Source organism: Oratosquilla oratoria, chromosome 25 (assembly GCF_046742065.1).
Source record: "Oratosquilla oratoria isolate Oo_2021 chromosome 25, ASM4674206v1, whole genome shotgun sequence".
Classification (NCBI taxonomy): Eukaryota; Metazoa; Arthropoda; class Malacostraca; order Stomatopoda; family Squillidae; genus Oratosquilla; species Oratosquilla oratoria.
The window spans coordinates 51,292,540-51,313,899 of record NC_134801.1 but is presented as its reverse complement, the minus strand read 5'-3'; the positions used below and the strand labels follow the sequence as shown (position 1 = coordinate 51,313,899).

Sequence of the window (21,360 nt, the reverse complement as noted above, 5' to 3'; positions counted from 1 at the left end):
CTGTTTTTTTCATCAGTGTTCTGATTGCAACTCTCTCTCGAATAATTTTGCTGAATATTTAGAGACAATTTTTGAAAAACACATGATTGATGACATTTCATATAAAAGGTGGATTTCTACAGATCGAACAACATTAGAAACCATCAGTAAATCTGTAAATGAGTTTATTGAAGAATTTTGTTCTAATCTTAAATTATTGAAACGGCATGATTATATTGCAAAGCATCAATCGCAATTTTGCGCTGAGAAAAAGAGAACATTAGGTGATGGAGAAATGTTGATTTTGGCAGATTTTGCTGAAAATTACTCATTCATTTTACAAGATGCAGCTCAGGGGTTTCATTGGAATAATGCACAAGCTACATTACACCCCTTTGTATGCTATTATAAAGATGAGGAAGAGCTTAAACATCTAAATGCTGTAATTATTTCTGATTGTTTACACCACGACACCATTGCAGTACATTTATTTAAAAAAAAAGTTATAGAAATTTTGAAAACAAAAATTCCTGGAGAAATAAATAAATTGATTTATTTTTCAGATGGTGCTGCCTCCCAGTATAAAAAATTTAAAAATTTCATAAACTTGTGTCATCATGAAAAGGACTTTGATATGAAAGCAGAATGGCATTTTTTTGCCACTTCACATGGCAAAGGACCATGTGATGGGTTGGGTGGAACTATTAAAAGATTAGCAGCAAAAGCTAGTCTGCAGAGAGCCTACAACAACCAAATCATGACACCAAGACAACTCTATGAATTTGGAAAAGAAAACATTCCAGGCATACATTTTTTTATATGCCTCTCAAGAAGAATGTTCTAAACAATTCACATTACTTGTAGAAAGATTTAACATCTCTTGCACTATACCAGGCTCTCATTTACTGCATAGCTTGGTTCCAACATCTCTGTCAGAACTCAAAAGTAAAATTTGTATCAAATAGCACTGATGATAAAACCGTAAGAATACGTAAACAGACCAATTTCATATTTGAAGAAATCAAAGGATTTGTGACAGCAATGTATGACCAAAAATGGTATTTGGCATGTGTCCTAGAAACATATTCAGATTTAATGGAAGTAAAACTAACATTTTTGGAACCTAATGGACCTTCTCCTTCTTTCAAATATCCACGAATACCAGATATTTTAATTGTACCAGAGAAGGACATTTTAAGCATTGTAGATCCACAAACTGCAACAGGAAGAACATACAATCTCTCTGATAAAGAAATTAAAAAAGCATCTGAATTATTAAATGAAAAATTATCTTAATAATCATTAAAATCCAGGGTGGGTGGAGGGACCTGTGGCTTTTTCTGCTGAGCTATCAGGGGTGGCCCCTTAGGCGATGGGGATACCAAATTGTGTACAATTTGGTAGTGGCTTTGCCACCATGGACCATAGCAGACATGCTCAGTCATGAGTATGATACTTTAATAGTATGATAAGTTTTAAATAGTCAGGTATTTAGTGTAAAATTAATTAGGTAGAATTACAATTTACAAACAATAAAACACAAAATGACGGCATTTTAAATTTTTCAAGGTCAGTGGTCGTTCACAACTTTTTTATTTGACCTTGAAGGTAAAAAGTGCATAGAATAAACGTTGTAGAGCTAATCATTAGCTTTAAAATGGTATGTTAGTGAACATTTTATGATTAAAAATAACCGAGATTTGAATTTCTAAAAATAATACATATAAAAAAATACCAAAATTTTCTTATACCTATAGTTATTTAAGTGCCTGTAACTTCTGATCCCCTGTATGTCCCACTATCAAATTTGGCATGAAGGTTATTAAGATGATGGTGAATATTTGTACAAAAAATGAAAAAAATCGAAGATGGCGTGTTTTTTGTTATTCAAGGTCAAAGGTCAAGGTCAAATGGTACTTTTTTATTTGACCTCATAGGTAAACAATGAATAGAATAAAAGTTGCAGAGCTACTCATTAGCTTTACAATGACATATGAACGAATGTTCTACGACAAAAACTAACAAAGTTATGCATGTCTGAATTTAGGCCGTACCTTCAAAATTTCGATTTTTCTCAAAATTGTCGGAAACCATAATTCTGGTTCTATAAAAGATAGAAACGTGAGACTAGTCTCAATCAATTTGTCTCACCGAGTTCTACTTGCACACCAAATTTCATCAAAATCTGTGACAATGAGTTATAAGTCATTGGTAGGTTTCATATGGAATGACCCTATTACTATTAAAACTTGTAATATTTCTAGTACTATTATTACTAGTACTACTTCCACTAGTAATATTACTATTACGACTAATTCTACTAGTACTAATACTACTATACTACTAATACTACTAGTAGTACTAATACTAGTGCTACTACTAGTACCACTACTAATGGTACTACTACTACTACTACTAGTACTACTATATAGTGCTAATATTACTACTACCACCACATCACATCACAGTGACAATCTCAGCTGCAGACTTGCTGGTGTCCGCACGAGTCCGGGTCCCCCCGACCCGAAAGAGAATCGGGTGGATTTATCGCGAAGGGCACGCAACCCCCCGGCGAACAGACGCCGTAAGGACTCCCGTCGTCAGGAGGGATGACGACGTTGAACAAGAAGTCGGAAGCGCCTCTAGATGGGCGGGGGCGTTTCCACACGAGGCAGCGACGTTGAGGGACTGGGCATCCCGTGCGTAAGTCCTCCATGACTTCTTTCTATTTACGGGCGCAAGACCACCCCGAGTTCCGACGACGATGTGAACGCAGAGGGGTCCCCTCGAGGATTCGGGCACACCTGGATGATCTGCGTTGGAAGGGAATTTTCCTCTCACTGTCTCTATTTCTCCATCTTTCTCTATATCTCTCGCTCTCTCCATATCTCTCGTCTGCCAGCCCGTAGCCGGCGCGGTGTCTGGTAGACTTCTTCTTCTTCTTCGTCTCTTTCTACTTCGTCTTCACCTTTTCTGGACTTCATTTTTCTTTCCCCGAAGAACAGATGCTGAAGGGACCTGAGGAGAGGGAAACAAGGTCTTCATCAATGGGCTCTGAATTGGGCTAATTCGGGCCGAAGAAATGATAAAAGAGCTTTTGAACGAAAAAATGGGCTCTTTCTTTATAAAAATGGGCTTTAAGGCCTCTACGAAGTAAAATAGGCTCCTTTACAAAATGGGCTCCAAATTTGGGCTAAAAGAATGATAAAAGGGCTTTTGAGCGACAAAATGGGCTTTCTATATAAAATGGGCTTTTAGGGCTAATTTGGGCTCTAAAACTAACACATGGGCTCTCAAGAAGTAAAATGGGCTCTCATTCCATCAAAAGGGCTCTGCTTTGAGGGCTATTCAAAGAGCCCGTAGATCTGGCCGGTGCACAGGCATCCCCTCAGCTGAATAAAATCGCTCGGCGTCGTCCATAAGAGGAGGACCTGGCGTGAAGGTCCTTAAGGTCCAGTGGACCAATGGCCTTCTTGTACACACACAATCACACACGCCTGCCTGCCCTCGGCGGGAACAAAATCTCTATGAAGAGGAAGAGGAGGAAGAGAAGGAGGAGGAGGAGGACGGCTGCAGCTCCTCTCGCCTTCAGCTGAATAAAATCGCCTGGATCCCTTTTCGCCAGAACAAAACCACACACACACGATTCGTGGCGCAGTGGTAGCGTTCGCGGCCGCCACCAAGGCGTTCCGGGTTCAAATCCCACCCAGGCTGAAATAATTTCAGTATCGCTGCGCTGCGAGTCGTTACTCCAACCCTGGTGGGCGGGGTGATGAGTGTGTGTGTGCGTGTAAGGTCACAGTACTACCGTTAGATCAGTCATATACGAGCTCCGAGCTCTCTTCCTGGAGGGAAATAGCTGTCGATCATGAGTCCAACACGTGATCCAAGACCATGGTGAATCGCCCACACTCAGAAGGCGTCATCGGGTCTATGGGGTTCGTCATTTGGATGAATGAAGCCGCCTGGTCTTTGAAGCCAGAATGGAAATCGGTAGATGCTTGAGGGTCTTTGAATAAAAAAAAAAAAAAAAAATGGTCTTCAAGAAAATTTGAAAACTTTCACATCCCACAGATCTTCGTTTGTGTCTGTGTGTGCGATTCACCATGGTCTTGGATCACGTGTTGGACTCGTTATCGACAGCTATTTCTCTCCCAGAAGAGAGCTCAGAACTCGTATATGACCGATCTATGGGTAATGCTGTGACCTTGCACGCACACACACATCCAACTCCCCGCCCTCAAAAGTTGAAGTAACGACTCTTAGCGCAGCGATACTGAAATTATTTCAGCCCTGGGCATGTGCGTGTATGTGTGTGCGTGTGTATGTGTGTGCGTGTAGTTTGCTGAATTTTACAAAAAAAAATTGTGGTCGTTTACATTTTGATTGTGTTCAGTGTGATAATCAAGGGGAAAACAACCTTGTGTGTTTGTTGTTGCCATCGTCACTACACACACACACACACACACACACACATATATATATATATATATATATATATATATATGTGTGTGTGTGTGTGTGCGTGTGTTAAAGTACTGATACAATGGGTAACCGTCACTTAGTAAAACATTAATCTGATTTACGATATAGAACGTAAGCTGAACCACAGTCCTGGTGGGCAAAGCACTTTAGCATGTTCAAGTAGTGATACGACGGGTCACCGTCGCCGAGTTTAAAATGAATCTGACTTATAATATAAAATGTAACCTGACTTACGATATAGAACTTAAGCTACACCTTGGCCATTTCAACTTCTATTGCCACTTGCACATCATCTAACTGAGTTAGACTTTTGTTGTATTCCTTGAGGGAGGGCGTACTCAATTTGACTAACGGTGGAATCTTCTAGAACCTCGCTTAGCGTATGAGTCTCTGGTCACTCATCCTCGATAAATAGTAGTAGTACTATAGTCAGCGCAAGGAGAATTGGCCGATAAGGCGTGGCTAGGAGATTTCCCGGTGTTGCCACATATGGGCATCCATGGCGAGAACGTGCGTGTGGATGCAATGTTTTCTGAATGCAGTGTGAGGGGGGCGGGGCCAGAGATTAGATGTAGTGGCAACGTCGCTCTCGCATGCACATATGCTATATCTACACTTAAAGAAACGAAACCTTTGTATAGAAAACATTGCTTTGATTTTTATCTCAGTGGTGGTGTGTGACAAAAAATTATAATATAATCATATGAGGCAACATTATAAAATTATAAAATAGAATTATATAATAAAATAAAACTATAAAATAATTATATGTGGCACCACAGGGGAACTCCCAGTGGTCCGCTCTAACGGCCAGATCTCAGTGCATAGGGTATAGTAGTAGTATTACTAGTAGTACTAGTACTAGTAGTGCTACTAGCAGTACTAATACTAGATGGAGTAGTACTAGTAGTAGCACTAGTAGTACTATTAGGACTACTGGTAGTAGTAATAGTAGTTGTACTAGTACTACTAGCAATTGTACTAGTATAACAGCTAGTACTAGTACCATTAGTAGTAGTTGCAGTACTAGAACTAGAAGTAGTAGTAGTACAACTAGAAGTGCTAATACTAGTAGAAGTACTAGTAGTAGTATTACTAGAATTAGTAATACTACTAGTAGTAACACTATTAGTACTAGTAGTATAATACTAGTAATACTAGCAGTACAAGTAGTACTAGAAAGTGGCACTACTAGTAGTAGTACTGATAGTACTAGGAGTATTAGTAGTACTAGTAGTAATAATACTAGTATTGGTACTAGCAGTGATAATGGTAGTAGGATTAAAATTAGTACTAGTAGTAACAGTACTAGTAGTAGTACTAGTACTACTAGTAGTAATAGTGATAGCAGTACTAGTAGTACTGATATTAGTACTAGTGGTAATAGTAGTAGTAATGCTAATAGTAGCTGTACTAGTACTATTAGTAAAAGTAGTATTATAGTATTACTAGTAGTATTGTAGTAGCAGAAGTACTAATAGTAGTATTGGTCGTACTACCAGTAGTAGTACTAGTACTGATGCTAGTATCACTAGTCCTAGTAATAATGATGGTAATAGTACTAGTATATGTAGTAGTAGTACTAGTAGTAATAGTACTACCAGTAGTACTAATAATTTATAATAACAATACTAATAATTATAGTAGTAATACTAGAATCAGTAATACTAGAAGTATTAATACTACTAGTAGTAACACTAGTAGTACTATTAGTACTAGTCCTCTTGAGCAGAAGAGGACAGCAGATGGTGGTCGAAATATACAGATTTTCTGTCCATCTTACCTCATTCTCCGACAGTGAGTCAATAAGTCTCATATGAGGAGAGATTTAAAAGAATGGGACTCTCCACTTTGGAAGAGCAAAGAGAGAGGTAATATGATGGATATATTGGGACCAGAGAAAGGGACAGAAAAAACTGAGAACTAATCTGCTAGTATGGCATGAAAGAACAGAATGTCACAGTAATAAAGATAAGACATTGTTAAAACTATGTTAGCGCACTTTTCCACATAGATGTGTCGATATGTCAAGTAAGATAAAAGATATGATACACGCCAATAACGATAACAAATTTAAAGCCAATTTTGATCAATAGAAATATAGAGACGGGGCCCCATGAACACAACACCATCTTTGTACACAACAACTAGGTAAAATTCATTCACGGAATATGCAGTCAAATGTACTTGAATAGCAGGGTATGTGTGAGGTTTGAGAATGTAGAGAGAGAATGTAATTGTAACTTACTGTAATGTGGAGACGCGTTAGGGTCGTGTGATGTCGCCATGGTTGTTCAACATGTATATGGATGGGGTTGTTGATGAGGTAAATGCAAAAGTAGTAAGCAGAGGTTCGGAAATATAAGAATGAAAGGACTACGTGGGAGGTGAGTAAGGTTGATTCTAAGAATAGACTGAAGTGGATGGTGACTAGATTTGGTGTGTGTGTGTGTGTGTGCGCGTGTGTGTGTGTCTGTGTGTGTGTGTGTCGTGATTCACCATGGTCTTGGACCACGTGTTGGACTCGTGATCGACAGCTATTTCCCTCCCGGAAGAGAGCTCAGAGTTCATATATGACCGATCTATGGGTAATACACGCACGCACACACCCAACTTCCCGCCCACGAGAGTTGGAGTAACGACTCGCAACGCAGCGATATTGAAATTATTTCAGCCCTGGGCGGGATTTGAACCCGGGCCGCCGTAGTGGCAACCGGGAACTCTACCACAGTGTGTGTGTGTGTGTGTAAGAAGACTTAACACGCGTTGGTGGCGTAATCGGAAGCGTGCTGGTCTCGCATTCGCTTAGTTGTGGGTTCGAATCCCGCACGCCTCTCCGATTACCAGCAGTGACTGTCACCTGCCCTAGCAATCGAAGTGTATAAGGCAAAGGTGACGGCTTCGGCCGCAGGTACTCAGCGCCTCCTAGCGTAGGTTCCTCACGTAGATTGAGTGTGAGTTTGAGATTCTCAATAGAAAGAACTATTTGTGCATGTTCGCGCTAAACTCCATTAGCAATCTTTCTATTCTCTTTTTTTACAATTTGGCTACATTTTTCATCAATTTGCAATCTTTCTATTCTTTTTATTACAATTTGGCTACATCTTTAATCCATTTGCAATCTTTCTATACTCTTTATTACAATTTGGATACATTGTTAATCCATTTGCAATCTTCTATTCTGTTTATTACAATTTGGCTATATTTTTAATCCATTTGCAATCTTTCTATTCTCTTTATTACAATTTGGCTACATTTTTAATAAATTTGTAATCTTTTTATTCTCTTTATTACAATTTGGCTACATTTTTAATCAATGTCCATAATATGAGTATCGTATGGCACATTAAAGCGAGTAAGTATGGGCAGTGACAGCGTATGATCAATTGCATGAATAAATGCTTTTCATGCATCTTTAATGATATATCTAGCATGGATGAATATATTGGCCTTTTTGCCTGAAGGACAGATTTTATCGTTAATCAGTAACATGACACCGGCATGGAAATAATTCAAACCAAGATGAGAGCATGGCTGGCCGTCACCATGGCAACCACGGGTAAACAGCTGAACGTCAATTCTTCCTCGCACCCGTGCATTCGTTTGTCGAATGAAAATACGATTTTACGAGGAATAAACTACCGAATTAAATCCTGTTTCACATACGTAAACGTCAAATGTGTTTAATAGTTATCGATTTAAATTTAAAACTCGGGTTTATTCGGTTGATTCGTAATACTGGCAAACCTCTGGAGGAATCGATGCTTCCCTGCCACTGACTGTCGTCGCTACACGTAATTTAGGGAGCAGTCAGTCAATAGAAGTTGGGTGTTTCGCAATAAATAGAAGCAAAATAAATTCCCTATTCCATCCCACGCATGTGGTTGTGCGTCTGTGTTTACCTAACTCTACCTGATTGTAATGAAGTTGAAACCGTGCTTGACTTGCAATCAATCTAGCTGCCTCTCTTTGTACATTCATTATGTTTCTTATGTGTGTGTATATATATATATATATATATATACTTATGTAAATTTGTGTGTGTGTGTGTGTGTGTGTGTGATTCACCATGGTTCACTATGGTCGTGGATCACGTGTTTGGACTCGTGATCGACAGTGATTAATATCCCGGATGAGAGTTCAGAGCTCGTATGACCGATCTATGGGTAATTCTGTGACCTTACATGCACACACACACCCAACTCCCCGCCCACGAGAGTTGGAGTAACGACTCGAAGCGCAGCGATACTGAAATTATTTCAGCCCTGGGCAGGATTCGAACCCAGACCGCTGTAGTGACAGGCGAGAACTCTAACTACCGCGCCACGAGGTGTGTGTGTGCGTGTGTGTGTGTGTGTGTGTGTGTGTGTGTGTGTGTGTGTGTGTGTTGGTAACCTTTCTATTATTTCTCATATTTTCATCCGCTCTTATATTCATAAGCAATTTGTCTCAGCCCCATTATACTATTTACACATGGAGACAGATCTTTTCTAATTAAAACTCCTAAATACTTTTCCTCTTTTTTTTTTTGTGATAGTTTTGTTTCCAATTTCATAACTCCATGATGATCCACTTCTCGCTTTGTTCCATTATTAATATTTTGTATTTTAATTGTATTGAATTCCACATTCCATTTCCGGATCTATTCAGGTCTTTTGCAACAATTCAATATCATCAACGGTCTTTCCGTAGCTACCTGTTCCAGAGGCTTAGGCACCTTAACTTACACTCTGGAGAGACGCAGTGTGGGGTGATCTAATAGAGGTGTTCAAATGGATCAAAGGCTTCAACAAGGGTGACGCAGACAAGGTCATGATATTAAGACAACAGGGCAGGACTCGCAGTAATGGATTTAAATTGGACAAATTAAGATTTAAGAAGGAAATAGGAAAGAATTATTTTACTAATAGGGTGGTCGACGAATGGAATAGACTTAGTAACCGTGTGGCGAGCGCTGAAACTATCAGTTGTTTTAAGAAACGATTAGACAACTTTATGGATGGGGATGGCACTGGTGTTTGCCTCATGATCCTCAGCTATTACACTCAGAGCTTGGATATAGAGAAATACATTGGGAATACTGTGAACCTACACACACACACACACACACACACACACACACACACATACGAGGGCGTCCATGGGTGAGGAGCATCATAATACTGCAACCCGGCACTCCAGCACTATTGGGCAAGGAGTTGTGTTTGTGCGTGTGTGTGTGAGTGAGAGAATGTAAAGTCACATTATCCATAGATCGAGCCTGTATGACCTCTCATCCTGGAGGGTAATAGCTGCCGATCACAAATCCGACACGTGATCCAAGACCGTGGCGAATCACACACACACACACCATCCTCAATGGGACCAGTAACGATTTGAATTGTCAGTAAAACTTTCAAACCTTGAGCAGGTCTCGGCTTCGGACCTCCCCACGTGAGAAGTCGAGACGCTAACCAACACATGAACAAGCCGTGTGTGTTTGTGTGTGCGTTGTGCGCACGCGCTGTTCCTTCCAGACCGCGCGCCACCACCAATCGTTCTCCTGGAATGTCGAATTCACGCTCAGTCCACACTGTCCAGGTGCCGAGGTGAGGGGGCCCGTTGCCGAACTCGGGAGAGGAATCGCGAGGAGGAACGTGACGTGACGTAGCGGTCGCCACCTCGAACTCGACTTCGTGAAAGCTCGCCGGACGGCCTTCTTCGCGACCAGGACCTTCGTGACTCGTTGCAGGAAGGGGAGGGTCTGGTGGCTGGTTGGTCGTGAACGTGTAATCTCCTACCCCGTTCATGACACAGGTAGAACACAGCCATGGAGGGACGCTGCTGAATCAACAACACATAACTGGTAGGTTTGTGATGCGGAGTCGACAGTTCCTTTGACGTAGTTTAATATTTTCCCGAAGTACTTGAGAAACTTTCTTCTAAACCTGGTAAGGAGCGTTGCCTCGTTGTACTCAAGATTCTCAATCTAGCTTATTCCAAGTAAGAAGCCTCAAGTTCTTAAAGAATGATCGAAAACTCTTTCAAACTCCTTCCGGTCCGGAATCTTTTTTTGAAACCTTAAGGAACGCGAACTCGAAACCCATCGACCAGAAAGCTGAGACCGGAATGCCAAATCTATAAAATCGACAAGAGCCTTCTTTCCGAACGCGTCCTCCACCACATTCGTTCCGGAAGTCTTCGGGTGATTTCATTCTGTCCCGAGCACAGAAGAGAGGTTCTTGGAGTCGAAGTGTCCTGGACGAGGGATTTCGGGGTCCTGTCGAAGAGTCCACGTGGAGCGAGTGCTCACGTTACCTCCTTCCTGGGCCCGAGGCTCCCCTCAGCTGAATGAAATCAACTGGTGACAGCAAATACAAAATCCTCAAGTGGGTTAAAAAAAAAAAAAAAAAAAGTGGTCCTTATGACATTAATCGAGGTACTCTGAGGGAGACATTGGTTTAGCCTAGTTTGGACAACTATTACTGTATGTTCAAGTGACTTCGTAATCTCCTGTGACGTCATTCGGAGTAAAATCCAGAAATACCCTCACAGTCTCGGTGATCGTCGTCACGAGGTTAGAGTCACGTACGAGGACCATCATTTTGCCTCTCAACTGCCGTCAGACGATTTTATTCAACTGAGGCGAAAACCCTTCACGGCGTGTCCTGGGCCCCACTGCCAACAGCTATCACACTGGGCTATTTTTCCTCCGACTGTTGGAGGAAATGTGCAGCTCACAGTTTTTGGAAAGGAATCTGATTTGCTGGAGGAAAATAAAATTTCCTTCAGCATATCCAATGACATTCTTTCTAAATTTTTGAGAAAACAAAATAGTGTCCCATTAGTGATCTTACGGCGGAAAATGTTCTGGAGGTTGGGGGAACCGACGATTAATCGGAAGTTGGAGGAAAAGAAGACCAGTGTGATCACCCCTTAAGGCTTAGTCAGACACAATGGCCCGCTTTGTTGTTGTCTGTTCTGTATGATACATAGGCTCAGAAATTTACCTTACGAAGAGAGGCGTTCAAGTGGACCAAAGGCCTTAGCAAGGGTGACGCAAACAAGATCATCATATTAAGACAACAGGGCAGGACTCACATTAATGACTTTAAATTGGAGAAATTTAGATTTATGAAAGAAATAGGCAAGAAATGGTTTACTAATAGGGTGGTCAACGAATGGAACAGACTTAGTAACCATGTAGTAAGCGCTGAAAATATTGGTTGCTTTAAGATGGGGATGACAGGTGTTCATGGACATGGAACTACCTAGTGTAGGCTTTATGGTCTCTTGCAGTCTCCTTCATTCTTATGTTCTTATGTACTGTCGCCAGGGGATTCTGTTCACTCAAGGAGATGTCTTTAGAAAGACTCTCTCTTGTCCAGAGCCTTTTGAGCCGAATAAAATCGTCTGGTGGCTTTTGCAAAAATAGATAACGACAAAATGCGTCACCGGGTTAATGCACGGAAGCCCATGAACAATTGGAAAACCGTTTCGGTTGAAAATATTACTCAAATTTATTTCATAGAGTCGTATTAAAACACTACGCATGCAAATTTGCCACACGTGTTATTAAAAGAAATTTAGTAAACACAAAAATGCGCATATGATTCGTAAAGAAAAGAAAATTGGAAAGAAATTTTTAAACGTTGCGAGGCAGCAGTTTGACTTCATCCCAAAAATGACTAAATGGCACCTTAAGTGATTTTCCTCTTGCCAACGACTTGATTGAATTTAGGAAAACTTACCCTTCGATCTCAACGGTCTACTCAAAAGGCTGAAGACCTAAAAATTGTCACATATGTGATTCTATTCTAATACCAGACGGTCTTTATTCAAGAACTTCTGCCCGGTGAAAGAATTTTCGGTCTGTGGGATTTCCCTCTAGGGGGAGGGATTTTACCCTTGGATGAGAGGTTTTGCCCTAGGAGGGAGAGATTTCCCCTTAAGGGAAAGGAATTTCCCCCTAAGGATGAGGGATTTCTCCCTAGGGTGAGGGATTTCTCCCTACGGTGAGGGATTTCTCCCTAGGGTGAGGGATTTCCCCCAAGGGGTGAGGGAGTTTCTCCTAGGATTTCACTTGGATAGGGAGGAATTGAGGCTAACGATTTTTGAACCTATACTGTCAGAATACTGATCATTCTAACATCTGCAAATCTACAGATTCTAAAAAAATACATGATGTGGTACAGATTAGCGTAGATACCGATGAATGTTTCGCCTAGCGAGTTAGACAAATTTGTGAAGACAGAAAGAGAAGGAGAGGGGGAAACGGAATCTTTCAATGTCTACTGGGTTAATTAATGGATCTACTTCATGTTCAATGCGTGAAGCCAAGGATCTGGAGCCGTGAGACGGTAGGATGACTAAGTTTGGCAAAATCAAGTTAAGTTTGACTGCATTTAGATACACCATTCTAGATGAAATGTCTGAGGTGATGCAACAATAACCAACTGAAAGCGGTGAGACTTTATCCGTATCTTGTGTAATTCCACGCGGAATTGAATATATACACTTGTGATTTGGAGTTTCTTGTTGGTTTAGAGATGATGAAATAGAAAAGAGGAGGGAAAAATTGCGCGCAATTTATACGGCAGTAGGACATCTGCCACCGGGCCGGGACGGGCCGGGCCACAGCGCACCGCGACACCTCAAAGAAAACGGACACGGCCAAACCTTCTTTAGACATACTCCCAAAAATACTCACAGCACGTGGAATGCATGGATAACCATAAACCTCAAAATATCGCAGAAAATAAAAGTACATCAATCAGCACAGAGGGAGGGATTGGATCCTAAAGTCAAGGAAGGGACCTGCGAGGGAAGAATTTCATTTGTACATTCCGATCCTCTCCATCGAGTTCACTTGTCCAGTTGGTTCAAGTGTTTGGTGGGTTCGATCCAGCCCAGTGTCTTCTGACGTTATCGTTTCGTCTTGGAAGCTCTTGATTCGGTGAAGACAAGTTTTCGTGATAAATGGGTAGTTTCTTCCTACGAGTGAAGCCTTTTGATGGCATTTTCAGGATCGGGCCTACGAAAAAGAAGAAAAAGAAGAATGATAATGACAATGATGACAATAATAATGATAATAATATGTTAGTAATAAAATAATGCTAATGATAATATTAATCACAGTAATAAGATTGATGATGATGATGATGACATTAATAATAATAATAATAACAATAATAATAATAATAATAATAGTAATAATAATAGTAATAATAATAGTAATAATAATAATAATGATAATAATAATAACGATAATAATAATAATAATAATAATAATAATGATAATAATAATAACAATAATAATGATAATGATAATAACAACCATATCTGTCAATCAGCCATTTAGAATCCACTCTTGAACAAAGGCCTTTCTCGTATCCTTCCGAAAGTCGCACGATTGCGCCCTCTGCCACGTCACTCCTGCAAACTTCTCTGCCTCGTCTCCACTCTTCCACACTTCCCGTTACCTGGCGTTCACTCACCAAGACACTTGCTCCATCTCTTTTTTTTTTCGCTAACTTCCTTTCCTGTTACCGCCTCAACAATATCTTTCACTCCAACCTGCTCTCTCAACCACCTCATCTTCTTCTTGTCATTCAGCGTTATTCTCAACACTGATACCTCTTCCGCGTAATCTTTAGATTCATCTCCACCACCTTCGTCAGTTTCTAAGTCTCACATCCATGGATTATAGCCGGCATTATAGATGGATTGTAAAGTTTACGTTTCAGACATACAAGTAGAAACCTTTATGGTGTTTTTATATCTACCAAATATTTTCCACCCAATTTTGATACTCCTGTTTACTTCTTTCTCATGATCTTAGTATATGCCACACACACACACACACACACACACACACACACACACACACACACACACACACACACACACACGAGTCCAACCCGTGATCCAAAGACCATGGTGAATCACACACACTCATGTAATAAAAACACTGGGAACGTGTGTTTTATAAATGCAAGGTAACCATTTTAGTTTCGTATATTACATCCAGTGTAATTTACACTGGATGTAATACACGAAAGCGCTCTGCACAGTTTGTTTATTTTCTACAGTGGTTACCTTGCATATTCATATATATGTATATTTATATATATATACCTACAAATATATGTATATATATATATCTATATACATATACATGTATATATGTATATATATATATATATATATATGACTGTTTAATAACAATAGGATTTCTCTTACTTCCATAACTGATCTAATTTTCCCTTTGAAATTTGGTTGCTGCCAGAGAATTTCATTAAAATCTGTGACACTTTTTTGATACTAGAAATCTATCTTCATTGTGGAGGTCTCCTATAATGATAACCAGTCAAGTACGTATATGATTCATTATTCGTTCACCTCATTCAGGAACATAACATAAATTACTTGAAAATACAGTCAATATACGCCTGGATGGAATGAACGTGTAGCCTAGTACTTTCGTATCATTTAGGAAAATTACCCTAAATGTTATACCATCAACTACAATGAATAGCCATCTTATACTAAATGCCAAGTACTTAGGACCAGTGAACACTAATGAATCCTTTAAAGTCATTAATGGAAAGGGAGTACCTTGTGACACAGTACGAGTCTATGCATCAACAATATTGATTACGTTGTTCCAATTTAGGAACACTGTATAGATGGATGATTGGTATGGGAGATCGTGAGGTGTCTACTTGTTTCGTAGAAGCTCAAGTTTTTCGTTTCAACTGTATTCTCCTTGTAGAAAGACATACGCAAACACCCCCTCCCACACACACACATGCACACACCCACATACTTGCATATATAACAAACATACATACATATATATATATATATATATATATATATATATATGCTGGTACATTGTGACAAGTTGATGAAGGTGGAAAAAGAAGTCACGGGTCTAGTTCCGAGTTTCTGAGATTGTTCCTGACCGGTTTCGCTCTATGCTTCTTCGTCTGAAGAAGTATAGAGCGAAACCGGTCAGGAATAAACTCAGGAACTCGGAACTAGACCCGTGACTTCTTTTTCCACCTTCATCATATATATATATATATATATATATATATATATATATGTATACATATATATATATATATATAATATATATAATATATATATATATATATATATATATATATATGTATACATATATATATATATATATAGATAGATAGAATGTGTACACATTAGATAACTAAATCCATCTGTTGCGACAGTCACGATCTCTGGCCCCGAGAGTAGGACGCTGCCCGGCTGTTATCGTTGTGCCATCAAAGAGCACAAAATAATCGGAACCTGCGACGAAATGTATACAAGGAATCAAAGCTGACCACAACTGCGGTCCGAGCTTCTTATTTTTACCCAAATTGCTCCAAGGGCATCAGTCGACATAGTAACATTTGGATGAAGCTCATTCATTTCGCTGTTGTAGTTATTATGGTATGAATATCTAGTAGCAGCAATATCTTTCAAATAACGAAATGCGGCCGTCGCTGGTCATTCTTGTCTTCAGCTATGGATATCAATCACTCTGACATAACGATACGTGTTTTGTTTGCTACAAAACAGCTTGCGTGCTATTTGTGGCTATTAGAACAATCTTAGCCACCAGCTACCTCACCACTCACTTCCTGCGAGACTTGGGGGAGTATAATATGTGGGCCTGCAGTCTCCGCAATATTGCATATATTTTACCGAAAATAGACGTGCACGGATGGTTGTAAATTATGGGGATTACTTTACGGGTTTCAACTCTGCTGCAACGAGTCGATTTTATTCATCTTTGACTACATGAGATAATATACAAATTAATCGACATCAGCAATTTTGGCGGTGCTGTTTAAATTGTGTTATATTTGATGTCAGACGATTGATCAACAGAGAGAAATCTATCCAAGGGAAATAAAAATAATTGTTAGTGTGTCAATATCAAGAATGATAGCTTTTTAATATTATTTAATACCGTGATGTTCCAATGCAGGTGTGATAAGTATCGTGACGTCATGTCGCATCGCAAATTGAGAGGCAACAAAGTTGATCATTTTGATTTAAGTCTAGCAGGACTTTGACTGCACTCATTATATCTTATCTTAGCCTCAATATATATACAGTATATACATAAAACCATAATAAAGGAGACTGCAAGAGACCATAAGACCTACACTAGGCAGTTCCATGTCCATGACCACCTGTCATCCACATCCATAAAATTGTCTAACCGTTTCTTAAAACATCTGATAGTTTCAGCGCTCACTACATGGTTACTAAGTCTATTCCATTCGTTGACCACCCTATTAGTAAACCAATTCTTGCCTACGTGATAGAGAAGTGTCTTCTGTCTCCATAAAGAAAAATACAGTCTATTATTTCTTGCTCACAAATGCTCAAAGAGATCCCCCGAAATGGTCGCAGAGAAAATATAACTGGAAGAAAACGTAGCACAGTCATGTTTCAAGTCTTCAATAGACTTGCAAATCCTCTTCTTAGGTATCTTCTTCTCGTAAGCTTCTGTCTGAAGGGAATGTCGAGTTCGCAATGCAATATAATAGTTTGCAATATGTCAAAATATAAAGATACAAATTTTGCCATATTTGCATGGGGGCGGGGCTTGAGAATGACGTCACATCGATTTAACTCCGAGAGCTACGTGACGTCATGTCGACTCGAAGGACATTATCCTGTACATATAAGACTTTGGAGAGATAATACTGACTAAAATGAGTTTTGCAGGATTGATTCGTCAAACTATCAACATTCTGTTTTATCCCTTGGTCGAATTAAACAGTCTGTCTCAATTTCTAAATGCCAAAGATGTTAATTCTCATCTAGTTTTAATATGGGCAAATAAAAACTGAGTATTAAGACATACGCAACCTATCGAAGAGTTTACTAGGGTTGTATGCAGATTACTTCGTCGTGCCATACCTGACTAGGTTGCGTGATGCCTTGGGGAACTCCAACAACGAACTATCGTTACCTACTGCAATGTAGGCAGTCTCTTTCAGTCAGGATATCTCTCACTGCATCCGAAAACTCACATATCTACTCTGGACGTCACCGGTCGTTTTTACTAATGGAGATAAAGTTTTCTTACAAAACTTCTCTCGATTAATTGTTTAACTATAGCCCACTGTCGAAGAAACAAAGCAAAAGAAACAGAGGATCTGTATATTTCGACCACAACTGTGGTCCTCTTCAGCAGATGAAGAGGACAACAGTTATGGTCGAAATATACAGATCTTCTGTTTCTTTAGCTTTGTTTTTTCCGACAGTGGGTTATATTTAAACATTTTACAAATGTGTAACTAAATTTTAGTTTTGTGAAGGTTGGGTTTCTTTTATAACCCCCAACCCCACCTCTACCCCATCCACCAGCCAACTGCTGAGACCTCCCAATGGTAACATAGTTTCAGACTCTATTTCATATAATGTAAGAGCGTAATTACCTCTATGGACAAGCAGAGTGTTCTAATTAATTGCTGCGGCATACTGCAGGCACCAGGTTGCTTGGAGTCCAGTGGAAGAACTACTCCCCTGGAGTAGGTTGCGTGCGTCTAACGACCTAAAAGTGAGTAGTTGATGTCGCTAACAGCCCAAAAACGCTGTACCTCCTGCGAGGAACTCAAAAACACATGTCAGTCACCACACGACCCGTGGCGCAGTGATAGAGTTCTCGGCTACCACTACGGCGGTCCGGGTTCGAATCCCGCCCAGGGCTGAAATTATTTAAGTATCGATGTGCTGCGGGTCGTTACTCCAACTCTCGTGGGCGGGGAGTTGGGTTTGTGTGTGCGTGTAAGGTCACAGTATTACCCATAGATCGGTCTTATATGAGCTCTGAGCTCTCTTCCGGAAGGGAAACATCTGTCGATCACGAGTCCAACACGTGATCTAAGACCATGGTGAATTTCTTGGCGTCAACCGGAATAAACATAATTTCTATCTACAGTATATGACTCTTTGGAGTCTATATTCGTTACCCTCAATTGAATAAAATCATCTGACGTCAGGAAGAATGAGCCTAAGAGTGGAATATAAACCTCAGTGGATCAATCGAGGTGGTTTTATGAAGCCACATCCGACGAATGAAAACAGAGCCTACTCGATTATTGTCATAAGTTGAGATTTGCGTGTATCGCTCTTGGTGATAAACTTAACAAAAACTAGCTCAACTAATTACACACAGTGACCGGACCAAACACGCCAACCTTAATTGTGTTGTTAATTTATCTAAAAGATGTTTAAAAAATGAGGTTAAGTGTTCTTAGGAGTATGGCTGTTCCACTGTTACTAAACAAAAATTCTGTTTTGTCGATGTGACAAGGGGATCCTGTAATCTAGGAAAAAAAATTGTGAGGTTCGTTTTTATAACATCAATTTCCCTAAAGTTTGTATAAAATTCATCACCAGGGCCCGACATAAATCATCAAAATGGCGGAGATTTTACCTAAATCCCTATGTCGGCGACCTAAATGCTTATGTCTAGACATAACCTCGACATAGCGCAAAGTCTAGACATTAGAATTTAGGTCCCTATGTCGGCGACCTAAATGCTTATGTCTAGACATAACCTCGACATAGCGCAAAGTCTAGACATTAGTATTTAGGTCGCCGACATAGGGATTTAGGTAAAATCTCCGCCATTTTGAAGATTTATGTCTAGATTTAAGGGTAAGGAACTTTTATAAATTCGGCCCCAGATCCTAGTATCCCAGACCGTAAGAAATATTTCTTGAAGGCATATCAAGAATCAAAAGAGGGATGAATATGTCCACATTACAGAAGCAGACCAAACAGTTGTATTGAACTTCTTAAAAAATTGGATTACAGTGAAAAAATAATTGAAACATTGTTATGAATGAAACGTACACAAGACTTTTACGCCCTCTAAGGGCTTGTTTTTTCATTATTTTGGCTGTTTAGAGGTGTTGAAATTGATCTAGGTGCCTACCGTTGGCTATCTCTTTGCGTATGGCATGGGTCTAAGGGGCTTGAAAACATTCGCGGAAATTCTACATCCGCGGATATTCCATATTCGCGTAAATTCCAGTCACGGAAATTCCACATTCGCGGGGGTATGTTTCCCTTAACATCAGCGAATGTCACGGACGAGGTATATATATATATATATATGTATATATGTATATGCACATCGATGGTTGTCAGTGGCGCAGTCAGCCATAGACTTAATGAGAGGGCGAAATGTCAGTTGATCTTACTTCCGGTCTCAAAGCAATTGCCTTACCTACTTCTATATATATATATATATATATATATATATATATATATATATATATAGAAAAAGACTACCCACGTGGCAAGGAAATTGGTCCCGATTTCCTTTACCCGCAGGAAGAGTGACCTCTTCTTTGGCGAGATGAGGGGATAATGGAAGATGCATCTTGCAAGGGATGAAAGAAGTTAGCAACTAAACTCTTTCCTACCAAATGGCATTACACGATGATGAGGGCAAAACAGCCGTTCAATAATTGTTTGATTAAAACAGATGATACAATGAGCAAAGGAAAGCGTAGACATGATGTATAGCAACCGTTTGCGAGAGGCTCCTGTATATTTATGTTTTGTTCGACAGCACGCCATAGCTATGACGTCACCGACCAGGCACCCTCCCACCACACCCCAAACACGGAAAGAATACACACGTTCTTATCAGGCTGCAGACATCACATCTCGTTATCTGTCTCCATCTTCAATGGTTCTCGTAGAACTGTTGCTCCTCCACTTCGTCATAACCTGTCAGACATCTCTTAGTCCTTCCAGACATTCGTTTCCGGCCAGCAAATAGGCGTCTTTCTTTGTGGCTTCCTCTTCGTTTTCTTCCTCTTCTAGTCTGTTAGCGTGTCCATATCATTCTGGTTTTGATTTTTCCATCTCCCTCATTAGTGGGGGTGATTACGAACTTCTCTCTTTCTCTCGCCCTCTCTCTTCTTGCTATTCCTATGATTATTCCCATCAGCCTCGTTTTAGTGTCCTGAACTTCTGATCAACGCCTTGGTAGTCAATGTCCAATATTACGACCCGTACATTAACACCGCCTTCAAGATGATTTTGCAAGTTGCCACTTTACATTTTCTGGGTACATTTTCTCTCTTTAATATTGCTTTACTTTTCTATATTTATTTATATCCACCTCTTGATCATTTCCTTTATTAAAGATTATTCCCAGGTATTCGAAATTTCTAAATTGTTCACTTTACTCTCTGCTTAAGTTACTCTGTTCTCTGGTTGTCTTGTCTTTTGTCAACTCCAGAAAACTTTATTTATTTATTTTTTGTCTGCATTTTTAAGCTCATCTGTCCACCAGGGTGTTTGCTTTGTGATTTCTTGTGTGCTTTTCGTACCTAGACTTCCTGTGTACATCGGCGTTATTGGTTCTCATAAGGTTTTCCGTTCTTTTGTTCAATCGTGATGTCTTTCGTTTCTTTGGGATTTTTTTTTTCTTGCCGGCTTGCTAAGTGCGATCCTATTGAAGACTACTTCCCACAGATCCCCTGACATCAGATTTGAACGTGTGTTTGGTTAGAACGAGTTTCAAACTTTTATATGTTATACAGGACCTAGCACTGCATTTACCGTCAATCTAACCACCCCTGGTGTTGATTAGGGGGTACAGAGTAGAAAAAATGTCACGCAAGGGCAATCATAATATCTTGAAAGAAGACTCTTCACCAAATTAGCAGAATGTCAGTAGTCTGTAAATGATTACGGATTCCGTTTCTGTACCTGGAATTTCAATGAAGCAAAAGATTTGGTGCAGCGACATGACGTCATCATAGGACGCGAGGCGACATAACGTTCTTCTCGGTAAAGAAGGAAAGAATTCAGTGAACAAAGATGAAATGTTTTTTGTATAGTAAACTT

At 39.9% G+C, this 21,360-nt stretch overlaps 1 protein-coding gene across 2 annotated transcripts in view; it reads left to right on the top strand.

Moving 5' to 3' along the window:
• Positions 1-9,960: 9,960 nt before the first annotated feature.
• Positions 9,961-21,360, top strand: part of LOC143038953 (armadillo repeat-containing protein 2) — an 83,470-nt gene continuing 72,070 nt past the window's right edge. Inside the window, exon 1 of one of the 2 annotated variants that reach the window (XM_076208762.1) lies at positions 9,961-10,309. In XM_076208762.1, the coding sequence (XP_076064877.1) occupies positions 10,252-10,309 (58 nt within the window). In that variant the 5' untranslated portion in view covers positions 9,961-10,251. The remainder of the gene's footprint in view (positions 10,310-21,360) is intronic. The other variant, XM_076208763.1, reaches the window with a different exon arrangement.